At 35.2% G+C, this 18,379-nt stretch overlaps 1 protein-coding gene across 3 annotated transcripts; it reads left to right on the top strand.

Moving 5' to 3' along the window:
- The first annotated feature begins 345 nt into the window (after positions 1-345).
- On the top strand, positions 346-17,150 carry LOC127851622 (catalase-like). Of its 3 annotated transcripts, none has more exons than XR_008035854.1 (13): positions 346-513; positions 2,084-2,255; positions 3,231-3,341; positions 4,093-4,223; positions 5,526-5,576; positions 6,851-7,030; positions 9,871-10,062; positions 10,460-10,612; positions 11,301-11,439; positions 11,997-12,151; positions 13,897-14,064; positions 15,255-15,315; positions 16,422-17,150. XR_008035854.1 is itself a non-coding variant. In XM_052385448.1 (13 exons), the coding sequence occupies exons 1-12, from the start codon at positions 457-459 to the stop codon at positions 15,296-15,298; spliced, it is 1,521 nt and encodes a 506-aa protein (XP_052241408.1). In that variant the 5' UTR covers positions 346-456; the 3' UTR covers positions 15,299-15,315; positions 16,422-17,150. The 3 variants fall into 3 exon arrangements, 2 of the variants coding, with proteins under 2 accessions (XP_052241408.1, XP_052241407.1); XM_052385448.1 differs by having other exon boundaries at positions 15,287-15,315; XM_052385447.1 differs by lacking the exon at positions 15,255-15,315.
- The last annotated feature ends 1,229 nt before the right edge of the window (positions 17,151-18,379 follow it).

Here is an 18,379-nt window from a genome sequence, read left to right as displayed (position 1 = left end):
AAAACACATCTGCACATTTGTATTGCAGGGAAGTGTACTTTGGGCCATTTCATGTGAGAAAATTTGCAGTAGGCCCTTTATTAAAAAATCATAACTCGACAGCCAGCTGGGGGGGCCCGGGCCCCTGGGCCCAGTGCCTGGGTACGGGCCTGTAGTTAATAATAATTACAGGTCATTATCATATTTGTTGTCAAAAAAGTCGACTCAGACAATTGTCGGATTAAAATTTAATTATTGCCAACAAACTAACATTGCAAACACACCAGTAATAAGTGCTACATTTCCATCACGACGTTCGACTCCAACTTCGTCTGCCATTTTGAAAATCTTTTGCGTCGTCAGAGACGCGTTCTACAAAAAGGTCAAGGCTAATGGTTGATACAACTTGTATATAACCCAGATAACTTTTCAAGTTTTGGGGTTGATATTTGGATTTGCAATCGTCAAACAACAAGCATGGCAGACCGAGACAAGGCTACGAACCAAATGGAAGAGTTTAAACGGACCCAGGGGGTGAGTGTTGATTCAACTGTGAGGTTTCAAACGCGAGTTTTCGCGTTGACAGTGTGGCACTGTCAGTGACATAATTCTAAATAATGAACCCCGTCTAATATGGGTTGTATATTTAATGCGTTTTACTTGTTGTGAAGTGTTTTTTTCATAATTTTATCTGCTAAGCCTCAAATTAAAAGATTTTCTGCGCTGTAACTGCTATTAGATTTTTATTCTAAATTAATATAAACTTAAATATCTCAAAATGTAAGACTTATGTAATTAAAAGTTAAGCCTAAGGCAATTGACAGTTAGTTGTTATTTCCCTTTCATTTAAGGAATAATGTTATTGTCCCCTACCGGTAAAACCGGAGGAGACTTATGGTTTGCGCTCTGTGTGTCAGTTTGTCTGTCAGTCTGTCTGTCCGTCACACTTTTCTGGATCCTGCGATAACTTAAAAAGTTCTAAATATTTTTTCATTAAAATTGAAACATGGACAGATGGCAATATGGAGATTATGCACGTCAATTCATTTTGTTTGTATGTCAAAAATTGTGGTTGCTATGGCAACAAATGTAAAAAAAATTCTGACAAGGGTGGAGTTTCACCGGTAGGAGACATTATTGCTTGGCAATCTCTTGTTAATCATACCACTTTGCCATGCTGGCATTTTTATATTCAAAGCCTCGTCTGATATATATATTAAGGGATTTAGTCAGACTTAAATATGGCAGAGGGGGGTGTGCTTGTAAAAGAGCACAGGGACCTTTTTTCGTGAGAAATTGTCAGATGGTAAACTTTGTTAGTTCAATTGGAACTAAAGACAGGGCTCAACATTAACCTAAAAACCAACTTGCCCTGCTGGGCAAGTACTTAGAAAATCTACTTGCCCTGAACGTAAAGCCACTTGCCCAAACATGAAATATCACATTTACTGTAAACCTCATATTTTTTAATAAAGATCAAAATGCTACACCACAAAACCTTTTTTATTTGTGCACATTTAACAAAATGATTACAGCAATTAAAGTCTAAATAAAATGCTCTATGTCCTTTTTTGCACTTGCCTGGGCGGACAACTAGATTATAAAATAACTTGCCCGGACCCAACTTTAACTTGCCAGGGACAATAGAACAACTGTTAATGTTGAGCCCTGAAAGAGTTCCAGTATATAACAATTTTTTTAAAGAAAACAAGTAATCTACACCTGGACTCCAACCAGTAAAAGTATACCGCATTTAGCGCATAAACAATTTGTGCTGATGTAACTTTCATGTATTTTATTCCTAATATAAGCAATCCGCGCAATGTCGCAAAATCAAAGGATAGCAACAGAACTTTCCAAATCATACAATCCTTTTGCGTCAAAAGATGCTTATAATGGATATTTTAGAAAATGGTAAATGTTCAGTAGTACTGTTTCCTAGCAAAAAATATAACTAAAACAAAAACTTGCAAATTTTAATCATTTTTTTTCCAATTTTGTCAATTTATTAAAATGTTTAAAGGTCCCTTTTAAAGTGTGGAGCATGGAAATGAAAGGTGGGCCCCTGCCATTCTATTTTAGCTTAATCGCTATGTATCTCCAGAGCCCAGACACCCTGACAACTGGTATAGGCTCCCCGGTGGGTAACAAAACAGCCTCCATGACTGTGGGGCCGCGCGGTCCCCTGTTGATGCAGGATTTCGTGTTCACAGATGAGATGGCACATTTCAATAGGGAGAGGATCCCAGAGAGGGTGGTGCATGCGAAAGGGGCAGGTAACAAGCCTTGGTATTAGTAAGCGGTTGAATAATGGATACTGTGTCTGCTTAGAGATCAGGATGTCCCATGTTCGATTTCCACTCTGAGAGCATTCTAAAGATATTCTATTAAAACACCAAGTACCCTGTACTGCTTCTACCCAGGCAATGGACTTGAGTGCTTCACAAAACTTGAGGCTTTTGATGCATGAACATGTTACATTTTTGGTTAATGTTCAAGTGACAAAAAGTTACTGACTTGTTCTATTTGTACACATATTTGAGACGTGGACTCTGCTGCATTATTTAAAGTCAAATAGCTGTATGCACCGAGTTTATCTGCTACAATATGCAAGGGTTTGTACAAATTACAATCTAGAATGTTTAAAATGCAAGGTCATAATAAGGCTCTTGTCTTCATTCTTATCAAACCATGCTGATAACAGTGGCTCATGCAACTGGGTTACACTTTATATAATATCAAGATATAAGATTGTACGCCTTATACATTCCAAGGTTGTGAATTGCTTTTATTACTTTTACTTTTAAACATGGTCCCCAAATTTAAATTAATGTTCCTTTTTTAATGGATTTCTTTTTTTATCACAACACTTGTGACTGTTAAAGTGACACTCTTTTTTGAAAACATGCTCATGTGGAGCTTAAAATATTTATCACAAAACATTTTATTGCTGTTATGTTACATGTATTAGTTAATTCAATCAGGCCATATGCAATGAAATGTCTCTAAAATAAAAAATAAAAATCCTAACATTGAATAAGATTTTATAATTGTATACTTAAGTATTGATTGATTTAAAACTGACCATCGTGACATATTTTTAATAGAACAGATTCATAAGAAACCAAAAATATTACCTACATTGAGCTGATCATATTAGCAAATACAACTCCCACTTTTCATTGAAAATTTTCACATGTTTGATGTTCTTCAATTTGTCACTGTACTTTGAATATTCCTGAATCTTTTAGGTGCTTTTGGTTACTTTGAGTGCACCCATGATGTCTCAAAGTATACAAAACTCAAGCCATTTGAGTTTGTTGGCAAGAAGACACCCTTGGCTGTACGGTTTTCTACTGTCGGTGAGTTGACATTAGAACAACTATTGCAATTAAGTATTACAGCAGATAGAAACTTTTATCACATGCTATACCGTGTTTCCAGTGTAATACAACCATTACATATTTTTTATATTAAACATGTGTAATACATTTTGTTATTTTGCTTTGTAAAAGCCGAGGCATTCCAAATGACGTCAGGAAATGTAAACAATATTCGAGATTTATCATTATGTTTGCGTAAATATTTATTTAATTTGCTCATTTAAAAGCTTGTGATAAAACAGATCTGACACTCGTTGTCATATCACACCATATTTTATTAAACTCGTCCAGGAAATTTGTTTGTAAGCTCGCCAAAAGCTCGCTTACTAACAAAATTCCTGAACTCGTTTAATAAAATATGGTATAATATGACAACTTGTGCCAGATCCTATATATATTGAATGGATATATGTTTATGAATCTTTCATTTGAGATCAGCATCTAGTGCTTTAAAACAGATCACAGGAAAATGCTTACTGGTGTGATTGGTTTTATCTACATGTTATTAATTTTGTAACGAAATAAAAGTCATCATCATCATTAGAATCATAATGATAATTGTTCTATTCATTTTAGTTGCAATTATTTCAATAGAATCAGATTCATGATGCTGTAAAATGAAAACAGTGTATATAAATTGGACTTATAATTTTATCACATTGTTCATAACATATGCTCTATGTGTATACATGATTTCTTGATTAGTAACGTATTGTTGTCATGGCAACAGGAGGGGAGTCGGGCTCCGCAGACACCGCACGTGACCCTCGAGGGTTCGCTGTGAAGATGTACACAGAGGAAGGGAACTGGGACATTGTGGGCAATAATACACCCATTTTCTTTATCAGGGACCCTTTCTTGGTAGGAACAGCAGTGTTTTGTTCCACCATTTTGTGAATGGGTATGGGGTCCTTTGTATTGGGAAATACTACGTTGTTTTGACTAAAATAGAGAAATCAGGTTTTTTTGTTGTTGCTTACAACAAATGCAATACAATTAAAAATACAAGTGTTTGTAACAATATGTTCCAACTCATAAAGCTGGATAGGGAGATGAATTATTGAAATATTAATGAAAAAAACTTTGGGGGAAAATATATACGGTACTTTTTATGTCCCCCTCCCACTATAGTGGGGGACATATTGTTTTTGCCCTGTCTGTTGGTCTGTACGTTGGTCTGTTCGCTCCAACTTAAACATTTGCAATAACTTTTTCAATATTCAAGATAGCAACTTGATATTTGGTATGCATGTGTATCTCATGGAGCTGCACATTTTGAGTGGTGAAAGGTCAAGGTCAAGGTCATCCTTCAAGGTCAGAGGTCAAATATATGTGGCCAAAATCGCTCATTTTATGAATACTTTTGCAATATTGAAGATAGCAACTTGATATTTGGCATGCATGTGTATCTCATGGAGCCACACATTTTGAGTGGTGAAAGGTCAAGGTCATTTTTCAAGGTCAGAGGTCAAATATATATGGCCAAAATCGCTCATTATATGAATTCTTTGGCAATATTGAAGATACCAACTTGATATTTGGCATGCATGTGAATCTCATGGAGCCGCACATTTTGAGTGGTGAAAGATCAAGGTCATCCTTCAAGGTCAAAGGTCAAACAAACAAACAAAAAATTCAAAGCGGCGCAAAAGGGGACATAGTGTTTCTGACAAACACATATCTTGTTTAGATTGGGAATGGGGCAGAATTGTGTTTGCATATTTAAGGGGGGAAAACTGATGGGTAACGCAAAAGTGATGATAAGTTTACTTGGCTTACCGAGGCAGATTTTGTAGATACATTTGCATTTAGATATGCATGCATAACTTGACCATATGATTTTGTACATAAAACCCAGAGGATACTTCAATAGGTGTTGTAATATTGTTTTTACCTTTGTTATAACTTCTACATTAAAATAAACAAACAATTATAATGTCATAGACACTTGTTCTATATGTTATCAGTCCATCTTTTTGTAATGCACATATTACCCCACATGATTGAAGGCTTTTAGCATTGCACTTTTGAGTCAATCTGTAAGTAAGTCTGTATGTGTGGTCGAATTTTGTGGTTTGATCTCCACTTTGATATCCTCTGACAGCTATTGTTAGTAACAGAGTCTCCCCAACCATCGCATCTACATGTATTGTTGTATTTCAGTTCCCGAGCTTCATTCACACACAGAAGAGGAATCCTCAGACTCACCTGAAGGTCAGTATCTTGAACTTGTCTTATATTATATATCAAAAGGAACATCCAGGGCATGATATCTTGTGAAAAGAAGCATACATGTTAGCACCAATATCTGCCATGAATGTATTTCAATAATTGCAATTATTACCTTTGTATTAATTCACGTCTTTACATACTGTTCATAAATGAGGTTTTTAGACATAATGCGGTTGTGGCCTATAAGTTCTTTGTTTTGTAAGACACTGCTTTTGTCCCTAAGTCTGCACTAACAATGTGATCAGATGTGTGATTCGATGGAATAATAACGCACACAACTTGATGAACTGTTGATTCAAATGTATTTTGCCATATAACACAACGCTTTTTAAGTCCACAAATTATTCTGGTTAATAAGATACATACAGGACCCTGACCGGCTCTGAGAAACTAGAAAATGAATATGATGTCTCCGGCTGCCTAAAGTGTGTTGTAAACTTTTTACTTCAGCTAGCAAATATACAAGAATACCCAACAGATATGTGACGAATCCAATTGACGTATGACAAATACAATGGCAATAAAACAAATGCAATGGACATACAATGAATACACAATTAATCAAAACATTGTATGCAAAACTTCTGTAAACAAACAATTAACATGTCTGACAGCCAGATTTAACCGCTTATGAAAACAAGTTAGGCTCGTGTCAAGTTTAATAGGAAATATAAACAAAATAAAAGACAATTGGCGCTTAAGCCTAGGGATTTAGTTTTCATTATTATGATGCAAAAATTATCTAGGTGAGTTAGTTTTTCATAAGCCACGATTTATACATGTGTTTGCTGTTTGAATATTTTATCAAAAGAAGGTCGTTACGTTACTCATTCGTTATTTTTTCATAAAATAATATGTTTGTATTTCATGATATAAAAATCTTTAAAAAGTTTGTTCAGAACCTTTGAACTATGATAATCTAAATTAGTTTCATAGTAACTTGGGAGGAAAGGACGACATCTATCAATTTTATTAGGTCAATAGAGGTTTAAATCACAGGAGCTTGTAACATGAAAACCATTGTTTCCAAAAGAATAAAGTGCTCAAGTAAGTATTATAATATATGCTGGCAGCGTAGCTACAGACCAGCCTACGCATTTAAGCAGTTTTGTTAAGAGCTACCTTCATCAGAAGTTATAACTTTATATCAGAGTTCAAGGATGCAGAAGCTTATCTGAAGCTACATCGGCGGATATGTCTTGATTCCTATTTTAAGATGACGTGGCTAGGTTCTTGCCTGATTACCAATTTTACAGGACCCAGACATGTTTTGGGACTTCATCAGCCTGCGACCAGAGACGACCCACCAGGTCTCGTTCCTCTTCTCAGATCGGGGCACGCCAGATGGTTATCGCCAAATGAACGGCTATGGAAGCCACACGTTCAAGCTTGTCAACAAGGATGGTGAAGCTGTATATTGCAAGTTCCACTTTAAGGTAAGCAATTATGTGTTGTGTTTTTATGGCTCTTAGTAAGTGAAGGATTGTTTGAAAGTTACCAGCAAAGTGAAGGTTTTTTGTTATTTTTTGCCCCCCCCCCCTGTGTTGGTGGAGGGTGTACATCAAGTAGCACTGGAAAGTGAATGGTTATTGTTTGTGTTTCTTAGCTTGTCGGAAAATGATTGAAGGGTCATTTGGCTGTGCGGAATAATGTTGTGTGGGGAAAAATACAGTTTGGAAATGTGATGTTGCAGATTTTTTCATTCTGTTGGATGATGTTGATGTGGGAAAGCCTGTGTTATATAGGAAAGTATATGAATTTAGTCAAAATATGGCACGTTAAAAAAATCCTTTAAAATGTAATACCTGTTTGCTACTTTCATTTAGAAGACTGGATCCCTTGTTTCGTGGCAACTTACAAAATTAATAGATGTACTAAGAGGTCATTTCTGTAATTTGTTGAACGTCAGTAAGGAATGCTTAGTTTTGAAAAATAATAGTTTCCTATAATATATTTAATCAATCCATTTACAACATGTATTGGTGTGAACAACTAGGAATTAAGTGAAAACCTAAAATGAATTCCAATTGTGTACCGCATTTTTCGGGTTATAACATCAGTGCTTTCCTCGGGATTTTTTTCAGACGCCCCGGGGCTGTTTGGGGAGGGGGTACTGAATACTTTTCCCGTCGCTACACATTACTGGATAATCTTGTATATTCCAGTTTAAAAAGCAAACTCTGGTAAACATTTACCATAAAAGTGCTCAAGAATTTTTCAAGAAACACAAACATTCGCCATTTTTCTTAAGTATTAAATACATTTTGGCATATGTTACTATTTAAAGATGTGATGAAATGTTCAATCGGGGCGTTTTTTTCCTTCTGAACACGCGTTAATCGCCTGACGTGATGTTCTCCTTTTTACACAACACAAAATACACCCACACTTTCCATGCGACGTTCTACATGTCTGCATAATTTTCGCGCGCTTTTTATTGAGGCAAAGGATAAAGCACTGTTTATTTTACGCAAGAATTTGTTAATGAATGTTAGCATTAAAATTCGTAAACATGTTTTGGATTACAAATTTAATAATGCTCATTTGAGAATGGACAGAAACATTTACTGTTGTGCGTAAATAATTCAACGATAATTTGTTAAAACGCATTACAAGCCGAATAAATGTTTTGACCATATTATGCATGAAATGCACAATATTCATGAGGATTACACCCTGTTGCCATCAGTCTTCTTAGTAAGTGGCCGAGACTCGTCGTATGCATGATCTTTATGCAGGTATTACTGCCTAAGAGTGTTGTCGCTCATTCAAAGCGTGCGCTCTCGTTGGCCAATATCGATTTTCCATTACAATGACGATCCGCCTTTAGGCGGGCTTTAGGTGGGAAAAGATATATATGACATAATTGACAGAGGATCATAAATCGGCTCTAACAATTTTCGGCGAAGTCGATATCACTTTGATCTTAAAATGCCTAGTTGCAGTATAAAAAATACACACTGATCAGAAAATTTCAAGGCCCTGGGGACTCTGACTTCGACTTTCAAGCGCCCTGGCAAGGGACCATTAAATGGCCTGTGGAAAGCACTGAACATGTGACTCTTTACCAGACAAAAGTAACCATCATCTTATTTTCTAATTGTGTGATACATATATATATATATATATATATATATATATAGAGACAAATTTCATGAATAAAATAAATTGAAAGTCAGAATATCCAAATGTGTATGTAAGCATTGCATAAATGAGGGAGTGATAATCATACCCCACATTTTGATTTGCGCTTTTTATGCCCCCGAAGGAGAGCATATAGTGATCGGACCGTCTGTCCGTCTGTCTGTCTGTCCTTTTGTCACACTTTGCGTTTAGGTTTCTCAAAATGCTCATAACTTCTATGTCCCTTGAGATATAACCTTCATATTTGGTATGTATGTGTATATCGACAAGGCCTTTCCATACGCACAAAAATTTTGACCCCTGTGACCTTGACGTTGAACTTAGGGTCCGCGTTTAGGTTTAGAAATCTGCGTTTAGGTTTCGAAAAATGCTCATTACTTTTATGTCCCTTGAGATATAACCTTCATATTTGGTATGCATGTGTATATGGACGAGGCCTTTACATACGCACACAAATTTTGACCCCTGTGACCTTGACCTTGAACTTAGGGTCTGCGTTTAGGTTTCGAAATCTGCGTTTAGGTTTCGAAAAATGCTCATAACTTCTATCAAAGTGTTTATAGGGGGGCATATGTCATCCTGTGGTGACAGCTCTTGTTTCATTCAACAATTTCATTTTACACCCAAATCAATCAGTTGCAGGAGACTGATTTAACTTGTCGCTTTTGGTGATGACAACAGGGTGAAATCCTCATTGAAATTGTGGTTTTCATGGCCTGATCAATTTTGGGCCGAATAAGCTTGTTGCCAAATTAACCTGAATTTTCAGACTGGGCTGAAAAAGCTATGTGCCCAAAAAGCCAATTTGTTTCTATAAATGGAGAAGATATATGGCAATACAAAATATCAGATAATTAAACATTTCATATATAAGCTTATATGAATGCATTCTTGATAATATTTTACATTTGTTATGTGCTTCTTTTACACTGACACATCTGATATGTGAAAAAATTTTCGAAAAACTTTAACAATTTGGGAATGCGTCTTATATTCCGATGTTACCTATTACCTGAAAATACGGGGGTATGTGTGTGATATTTTGGTATGTAGTTTAGAAGAATGTTACCCTTCTTACACTAACATGGCATTCCTTTTTCTTTTTGCATACTTTACTATTTCTTTATTACAGAGTGACCAGGGCATTAAGAACCTCTCCGCTGACAAGGCTGGGGAGCTTTCGGGCAGTGACCCCGACTATGCGATGCGCGACCTCTACAACTCTATCGCTGAGGGCAATTACCCCTCGTGGAGCCTTAAGATCCAAGTCATGACCTACGAGGAGGCAGAAAAATTCCGTTGGAATCCCTTTGACCTCACGAAGGTCAGGAAACACCATTTTTAATCTGAATATACTGCACGTGTCATTTTTACGATAAAAATGTGGGTTGGGGAAGGATTAGATAGTGTACTTTATTATTTGTAAAGGATTATGCTCAGGATGATGATGTGTATTATTATTATGTTTTATGTGATAATTAAAATAATAAAGATAACGGGGGCATTGTTGAACAATAGTGTGAATTGGATGCTGTAACTTGTAAGGGAAAGGGAATTGTTGTGGTCACGGTGTTGCAAGTGATTAGAATGATCATACTTATAATGGTTATTCCAATAATTTGTGTGATATTGTAAATCTAAAAAAAGAAGTAGCATTTAAAAATCATTCAGCCTTTTTTAAACTCAAGATTGTCCTTTAAAGCTACTTCTATTCTTAACAGATCTGGCCGCAAGGGGAGTTTCCGCTGATTCCTGTTGGCCGTATGGTGCTGAACCGCAACCCCAAGAATTACTTTGCCGAGGTAGAACAGGTTGCCTTTAGTCCAGCCCACATGATCCCCGGCGTGGAAGCTAGCCCTGACAAGATGCTGCAGGTAAGAAAATGTCCTACCTGATATCTGAGTTAGAAGCAAGTGAGACTGGGTCCCTGTTGATTCCTGAGAAGACATTGTTACACCAAATCACTGGGGTAGAGGCAATTTATTAACGTAATTCAACTTGAAGACCAGTTTACTGAATTTTATTCTACTTTACACGAAGCTTTTCAAGCCCACAAAATAGTCTTATCACTGGTATACAAACAGTTATATAAAATATTCTAGTCAGTCTAATGAATATAGATTGGACCTTTGTAGGGGAGGTCCGCTAACTTTTCAAAATAAGGCAGATCATAAAACATGATTTGTAATGTAGTTCGTTGAAATGATGAAGCACAATACTCAAGTTCATTGAAATTTATTCTGTTTGTGAAGTCAAGAAATATAATACAATTAAATTGCACACTTCAGTTTCAATGTTTATTAAGTGACTAAATATGCTTATTAAATAAAGTCCCTTCTTACAACCCTTAAAGGATTCTTAATTAAAATTATTATTCAAATGTCATGGACAAGTGACAAATGAACTAAAAAATTTACTTGTAAGTTTACTTAATGTTAAAATTTAAATTGTTCTAAATATCATTCCGGAAAAATAATATTCAACATGAAGGTAGACAAAATATTCAAAACTAGGAATTCATGTTAGAATGAATTACAACTAGACTATTTTTTCTGAAACCAGGGTCGCCTGTTTTCCTATTCTGACACCCATCGACACCGCCTGGGTACAAACTACCTGCAGATTCCTGTCAACTGCCCGTACAACGCTCGCCTGAGGAACTACCAGCGAGATGGACCTCAGACTGTCAATGATAACCAAGGTGTGTAAAATGTTCTTTGCCTTGAGCCATGTTACACAAACAATCTGAAGTGAAATCTCATTCATAACATTTAGAATGTTAAACCAGGTTGTTTTTTTTTCTATTATATATATTATTTGGCAAAGCGTTTCTTCATGTTCACTAAATTGTTCTATGTAACTAACTTTGGTATTATTTGGGTAATTTTTGATTTGTTACAATTCTAGCTGTTGAATGGTAGTGAGTGTTTAACTGTTGTCGAAAACTCAAAAATGGACTGGGTCATGAAGAAGAACAAATAAGGGTACAGAAGATGTTAACTTTCTTGATGTATAGATCAGTTATGTAATGTATGGTGTATGGATAGTGCATTTACAATATAACATGTTAAAAACTTAGTAATGATAGTTTTACATTATTGATAAATTGATGGCTTTAAATGTCTGTAGTTGTTAAAGGCAGAGATGATTCATGAAACAAAAAACAGTTTACATGTTATCAGTAAATGTTGATATTTAAATGTATTCCTCAAAACCATTTATACATAATCATTAACACAAGAAACATCTCTTTTTCAGGAGGAGCGCCCAATTACTTCCCAAACAGTTTTAGTGGACCAGTAGACGACAAGCAATGGGTGGAGCATATGGACAAGTATTCTAATGCTCAGGTTGGCCGCTATAATACCGCAGACGATGACAACTTCACACAAGTGGGCACATTCTTTAACAAGGTAAGCACCGTGCCTGTTTTTAGCTCACCTGTCACGAAGTTGTGTGTGCGTGTGTGTGTGTGCGTCCGTCAACATTTTTTTTGTGTAGACAGTAGAGGTCACAGTTTTCATCCAATCTTTATGAAATTTGGTCAGAATGTTTATGTTGATGAAATCTGGGTTGGGATTGTATTTGGTTCATCTGGGGTCAAAAACTAGGTCACTAGCTCAAAAACTAGGTCAAATAATAGAAAAACCTTGTGTAGACAGTAGAGGTCACAGTTTTCATCCAATCTTTATGAAATTTGGTCAGAATGTTTATCTTGATAAAATCTGGGTTGGGATTGTATTTAGGTCATCTGGGGTCAAAAACTAGGTCACTAGGTCAAAAACTAGGTCAAATAATAGAAAAACCTTGTGTAGACAGTAGAGGTCACAGTTTTCATCCAATCTTTATGAAATTTGGTCAGAATGTTTATCTTGATAAAAGCTGGGTTGGGATTGTATTTGGGTCATTTGGGGTCAAAAACTTGGTCACTAGGTCAAAAACTAGGTCAAATAATAGAAAAACCTTGTGTAGACAATAGAGGTCGCAGTTTTCATCCAATCTTTATGAAATTTGGTCAGAATGTTTATCTTGATGAAATCTGGGTTGGGATTGTATTTGGGTCATCTGAGGTCAAATAATAGAAAAACCGTCAACAATTTGTTTGTGTAGACAGTAGAGGTCACAGTTTTCATCCAATCTTTATGAAATTTGGTCAGAATGTTTATCTTGATGAAATCTGGGTTGGGATTGTATTTGGGACATCTGGGGTGGAAAACTAGGTCACTAGGTCAAAAACTAGGTCACTAGGTCAAATAATAGAAAACCTTGTATAGACAATAGAGGTCACAGTTTTCATCCTATCTTTATGAAATTTGGTCAGAATGTTTATCTTGATGAAATCTGGGTTGGGATTGTATTTGGTTAGTCAGGTGAGCGATTCAGGGCCATCATGGCCCTCTTGTTATAATGTTAAAGTCATTTTATATGTGTTTCTAATACATTACTCGGTCATTTGATTTTTCTTAGAACTTAATGATCGCAATTTAAACCTTTTTCTGTTCACAATGTTATGGAAAAAGAAATGTTTATTTTTTCACGTTATTTGATAAACCGTCACACCTATGCTCAACTGATGGCTAGCTCATTGTCCAGTGGAAAAGCTGTTAAAAACATATATCCATGATATGTTAACAATATATCCACATATATATTCACATATATAAAACTCCAACACCTCATGGCAGCCATATTTTAAACTGGACAGTAACAATATCTCACTTTCGGGAGAGTGTTCCTCTTTTGTTAGAGCAAGTGACTTAGTTTTTGACCCTATTGATCAAGTTTATAAACTAAGCCCATATGAAATTGGTTCAAATGTTCTTATTCACTTTTATGATTCAGCTATAAATGCTGCCTTCAGAACCTTCATAATCATTTTCTTTAATATCACTGTGTGAACTAGTTCTTGACCCTAGGAAACAAAATATCAAATGCCGCCAATATATCATTGGGACAAATGTTCTGAAAGTTTTTTTAATTAATATGACCTCTTTAATATTAATATTCTTCATGTTGTCTATAACTGCATTGCTTATATTATACTAATAATTGCACAAAAAGCATTTGGAAATTATTTTGTTTTTAGAATCTTAGAAGCATCCCATTAACTAATTCAAAAGCAAAATGTGGTCATTTTTGTAATCCTTCATTACAATAGGTCCTCTCGCCTGCTCATCGTGAGAATCTAACATCCAACATTGCGGGTCACTTAATTGGGGCACAGGAGTTCATCCAGAAACGTGCCATTGGCAATTTTGCCCAGGCTGACCCAGTTTACGGAAGGATGATACAGGAGAAAATTGACAAGCTTAAGGCAAAGAAACAGGTATGTTGAACTTAGTTTGGTTTGTATGTGTGTCCTCGGCTATTCAGGTCTGTTTTTTGTTATTGAAGATATCTTAGAGAATCAGATTGCCGATTTTAGCATTTCAAAGATTTGTGATGTAAGCATTGCAAAGAATGAAATAAGACATCTTCTTTCCATAAATGGTTCCACTTGAATAAAATTGTTGTCGAGCCGGCTAGCTGTCAGCTTGACACAGCTGTTACAAAGTTTGGTTGTGTTATGTGCATGGGTGCGCCAGAAAGTATGTAAATGTGTCATTGTTTTGACTGTATGTTCTTCATCCCTCTTTCAATCATAGAAAAAACTTACCTTACAAAATAATAATGCGGAGACGGCATGTCGATTGTAAGACTCATGTTCCTAGCTTAAAGGTCAAGTTCAAACTTAAATGTGGGCATAATTTATCCCTTAAAAACTACAATTTCATAATTTTTATTGGAAACTTAAAAAAATTGTCCGCAAATTTCTCACATGTGGCGATGACAAGTCGGGTGTAAGCCCTATGTCTCATGGGACAAGGTCACACAGCTAAAATGTAAAATTAGGCATGATATAGGTTGTCAAGACTGTAACTTCATCATTCATTGACAATTTTAATTTACCTCAAATGTTCAGCATGTGGAGATGGCATGTCGTATGCAAGACCTGTGTCCGTAGCTCACAGGTGAAGTTAATACTAAATGTTCAAGGTCAAGTGCGAGCATTATGCAGATAATCCGGACAATAAATTGTATACCTGGGCCATTTTACAATAACTTACCAATTATTGGAGAGTGTGTGTCAAGCAAGATGTTTATCAGTAGCTTAAACTTTAAGGTCACACTGTAAGGGCGAAACATGGGCATGATACATCTTTTGCAGGCTGTTACGTTATTTAGTTACAAATTAAATAATATATATCTTAGATGTACCGTCTCTTGAGTGGAAATTTTGTGCTCAATGCCTGTGTCTTTTGCTCCAATATCAAGATCACTCTTTCATTTTCACCATGCTGTCATTAGGTATATAGTAACATGATAGTTTAAGGTTTCAAAATACAAAATGTTTATGTAAAAAGTTTTTAAACATTAAACATTTTTATATCTGCAAAACTAAGTTAAAGAGCCTTAAAGAGTAAAAAATAAACCACTTCAAATTGTATGACCAATAACTTTATGAAACTTATGCAGGTATAGAATTTTCTACTTTTGTCCGCATGTAGATTGAAGATTAGTTTAGCTTCAGGTTTCAGTAAGTTGTGGATCTATGTATTTTTATCTATTAACTAGTGAGATTTGCTTTGGATTAATGGGCGGCATTCTAGTATTAAGACTATAAACAAATCCCGCTCAGACTGCTAAATTTTCCTGAGCGAAAATTATTCTCACGCTTGCTCCTCTCCTCACTGGAGAATACATGGGTACCTTTGAGGGAAATTAGCCAAAGTGCCGTGGCTGCATACTGCGCCGAATGTAAACAGATGCTTTACATACTATTGATATGGGGGTAAATGTGAAATTAAGTTGAAGATGAGTCCAGTATCATAATCAGACTATAAACCCATGCCTTTCACATGCACACTTTTACCAACATTTCATTATTCATGTCTATTGAGTATTAAACCTCTCCTCCTTGTAACACAACTGTTTGAAACATTTTTATTTTTAAAATTTGTTTTAAATTTGTTAACTTTTCTACGAATTAATTCAGAGATATCTTACTCAAAACTTTTCATCATTCTATACAACTGTTATGTAACTGCAACATTTTGTAAACTATTTTATGGACAATATTGCATTTGAAGTAAAATAAGGTTATCTATTTAGAACAGTCAGATTGTCCATACCTGTTGTAAGCTACAGTAAATGCGTGTTGATAAATAATTTTGCTTAAACTTTTGTTTGTTTTGCTAGTTAAAGAAGTGGTGTATCATAGAGGTGTAATCAGCTGGCTCAACTTACTTGATATGTGCTTGTCTTACAAAGATCACTTATGGTTATGATAATTGCAATTATCAAATGACTGGGTTCATGTAGAATATTATATATTCAAACACCTATAAATAAATAGGAGATAACATGAAAAAATCACCTTTTATTGTATAAACTTTAGTGATGCATTGGTTCCATATAAAGTTGTCTTACTGTTAGTCATTATTATATTTAAGATATTATACAAACTATTAAAACTGTAGTATTTAACCATATGACGAAATGTAATTGCCAAACTAGTTGAACTATATAAATAACTACTTTAATGAATATTCATATGCTCCGTTCTGATACTCTCATATAAGTGACTGCTCTTCATTTAAAATCAATTTTCAACAATATAATTTTGTTTTTTGTCCTTTTCAGGTAAGCGTTCCAGCACAATTGTAAAACAACCGTGGAGAGACATTAAGTGATTTCAAATATATGCACAAACGGCATTATAAAAAAAGACTTTATGGGCATATTTAAGTTTGTATATAATTGCAACACAATATATAGATACATTATTGGTCAAGCTTGAAATTATTGATGTTAACGCAGTTAATAATGGTGTTAAACCATTGGTTTTAAGTTTATATAAATATGATGTACATGTCAAAAATTGTTCATAATTGTTATGAATTTTTGTAATCCTGATTTAAAAACTGTTTTGCTTTTCAGTTAACTTATAACTTTAATAATTACAGTTTGTCATTCAGCATTATTAGATTGTGATTAATTTTTTGTATGCAGTTTTTTTATAATAATGGTTTTGCTAGCTATTGTCACAATTCATATTTTAAGCGGAATTAAAAGCAAAACAATTATGTTTTAATTGACCTCCATTTTGCTAGCACATAGTAAAACTTATATGTACAGAAGGCAACGGCCTTTATGCTTTAGCCAAGATGTACAAGATTGTTATTTTGATGCGCAATTAATCAGATTTTTTTCTAATTGTGTGATTTGTTAAGTATTTGTTAAGTGTACATTTTATTGTGTGGAGGCTCTTTCAGTTAAAAGGTTGTAATGCATTTGATTTTTATATGTACTTTACAGAGTATAAATTGATAATTCAAAAAGACAATCGTTAATAAAATTTGTATATCAGTATGTTATCTTGTTTGGAGTTTAAAGATTTGGTCTGACATACCTTTTACTATTCATGCAAATGATTATGCAGTGTGGTATTTACTCGTTCGCTTTTAATGCAATTAATTAAGCCACGTGATTTTTACATGTTTAACAAGTGAGTTGATAATCTCCACACAGAGTTATCGTTCCATGCTCTCACATACAAGAAGATCCGTCCAGATTTAGAAGGATTTTTTGTATGCCCCCCTTTGAAGAAAAAGGGGTATTTTCTTTTGCTGGATGTTGGTTGGTCTGTCGGTCTGTCTGTTGATATACCAGTTCATTTCGGATCAATAACTCGTCAATTAATTGACTGATTGGCATGATACTTCACATGTGCATTGGCCTTGGACAGTAGATTACCCCTAATGAAATTGGGGTCACAAGGTCAAAGGTCAAAGTCACAATAAGTGTGAAAATCATTTCCGATCAATAACCCATCAACGAATTGACCTATTGGCTTGATACTTCAAATGTGAATTGGCCTTGGACAGTAGATGACCCCTTATGAAATTGGGGTCACTTGATCGAAGGTCAAGGTCACTCTCACAATAAGTGTGAAAATCTTTCCGATCAATAACTCGTCAATACATTGACCTATTGGCTTGATACTTCCCATGTACATTGGACTTGGACTGTAGATAGCCCCTATTAAACATGGGGTAAAAAGTTAAAAGGTCTTGGTCACTGTCACAATAAGTGGGAAAATCGTTAGTGATCAATAACTCGTCAATGAATCAACAGATTAGCTTTATACTTCCCATGTGCATTTGCCTTGGACAGTAGATGATCCCTAATGACACTGGGGTCATTAGGTCCAAGGTCAAAGTTACTGTCGCAATAAGTGTGAAAATTGTTTCCGATCAATAATCGTCAGCGTATTGGTCAATTGGCTTGATACTTTACATGTGCATTGGCCTTGGACAGTAGATGACCCGTAGTGAAATTTGGGTCACTAGTTCAAAGCCCTGTTGAAGGGGCATATGTCTTGGACCGCGGAACTCTTGTTTTGTTTAAGTATTATATTTTGAAAAGTATTGTCTTCTTTTATATTTTGAAAATAATGTATAAGTTAAAGTTCATAATAAAACAAGAGCTGTCTCCTTACATGGTTATGATCGGTAACTATGTTTAAACATTTCTTTTAAATGAATGGCATGTTCAACTATCTAATTTTACATAAGTTATTTCAAGAGCATGTAGCGCAA

The sequence above is a fragment of the Dreissena polymorpha genome, chromosome 11 (genome assembly GCF_020536995.1).
Source record: "Dreissena polymorpha isolate Duluth1 chromosome 11, UMN_Dpol_1.0, whole genome shotgun sequence".
NCBI classification, from domain to species: domain Eukaryota; kingdom Metazoa; phylum Mollusca; class Bivalvia; order Myida; family Dreissenidae; genus Dreissena; species Dreissena polymorpha.
The sequence above is the reverse complement of the archived record's forward strand: the minus strand, read 5'-3'. Positions and strand labels throughout refer to the sequence as shown.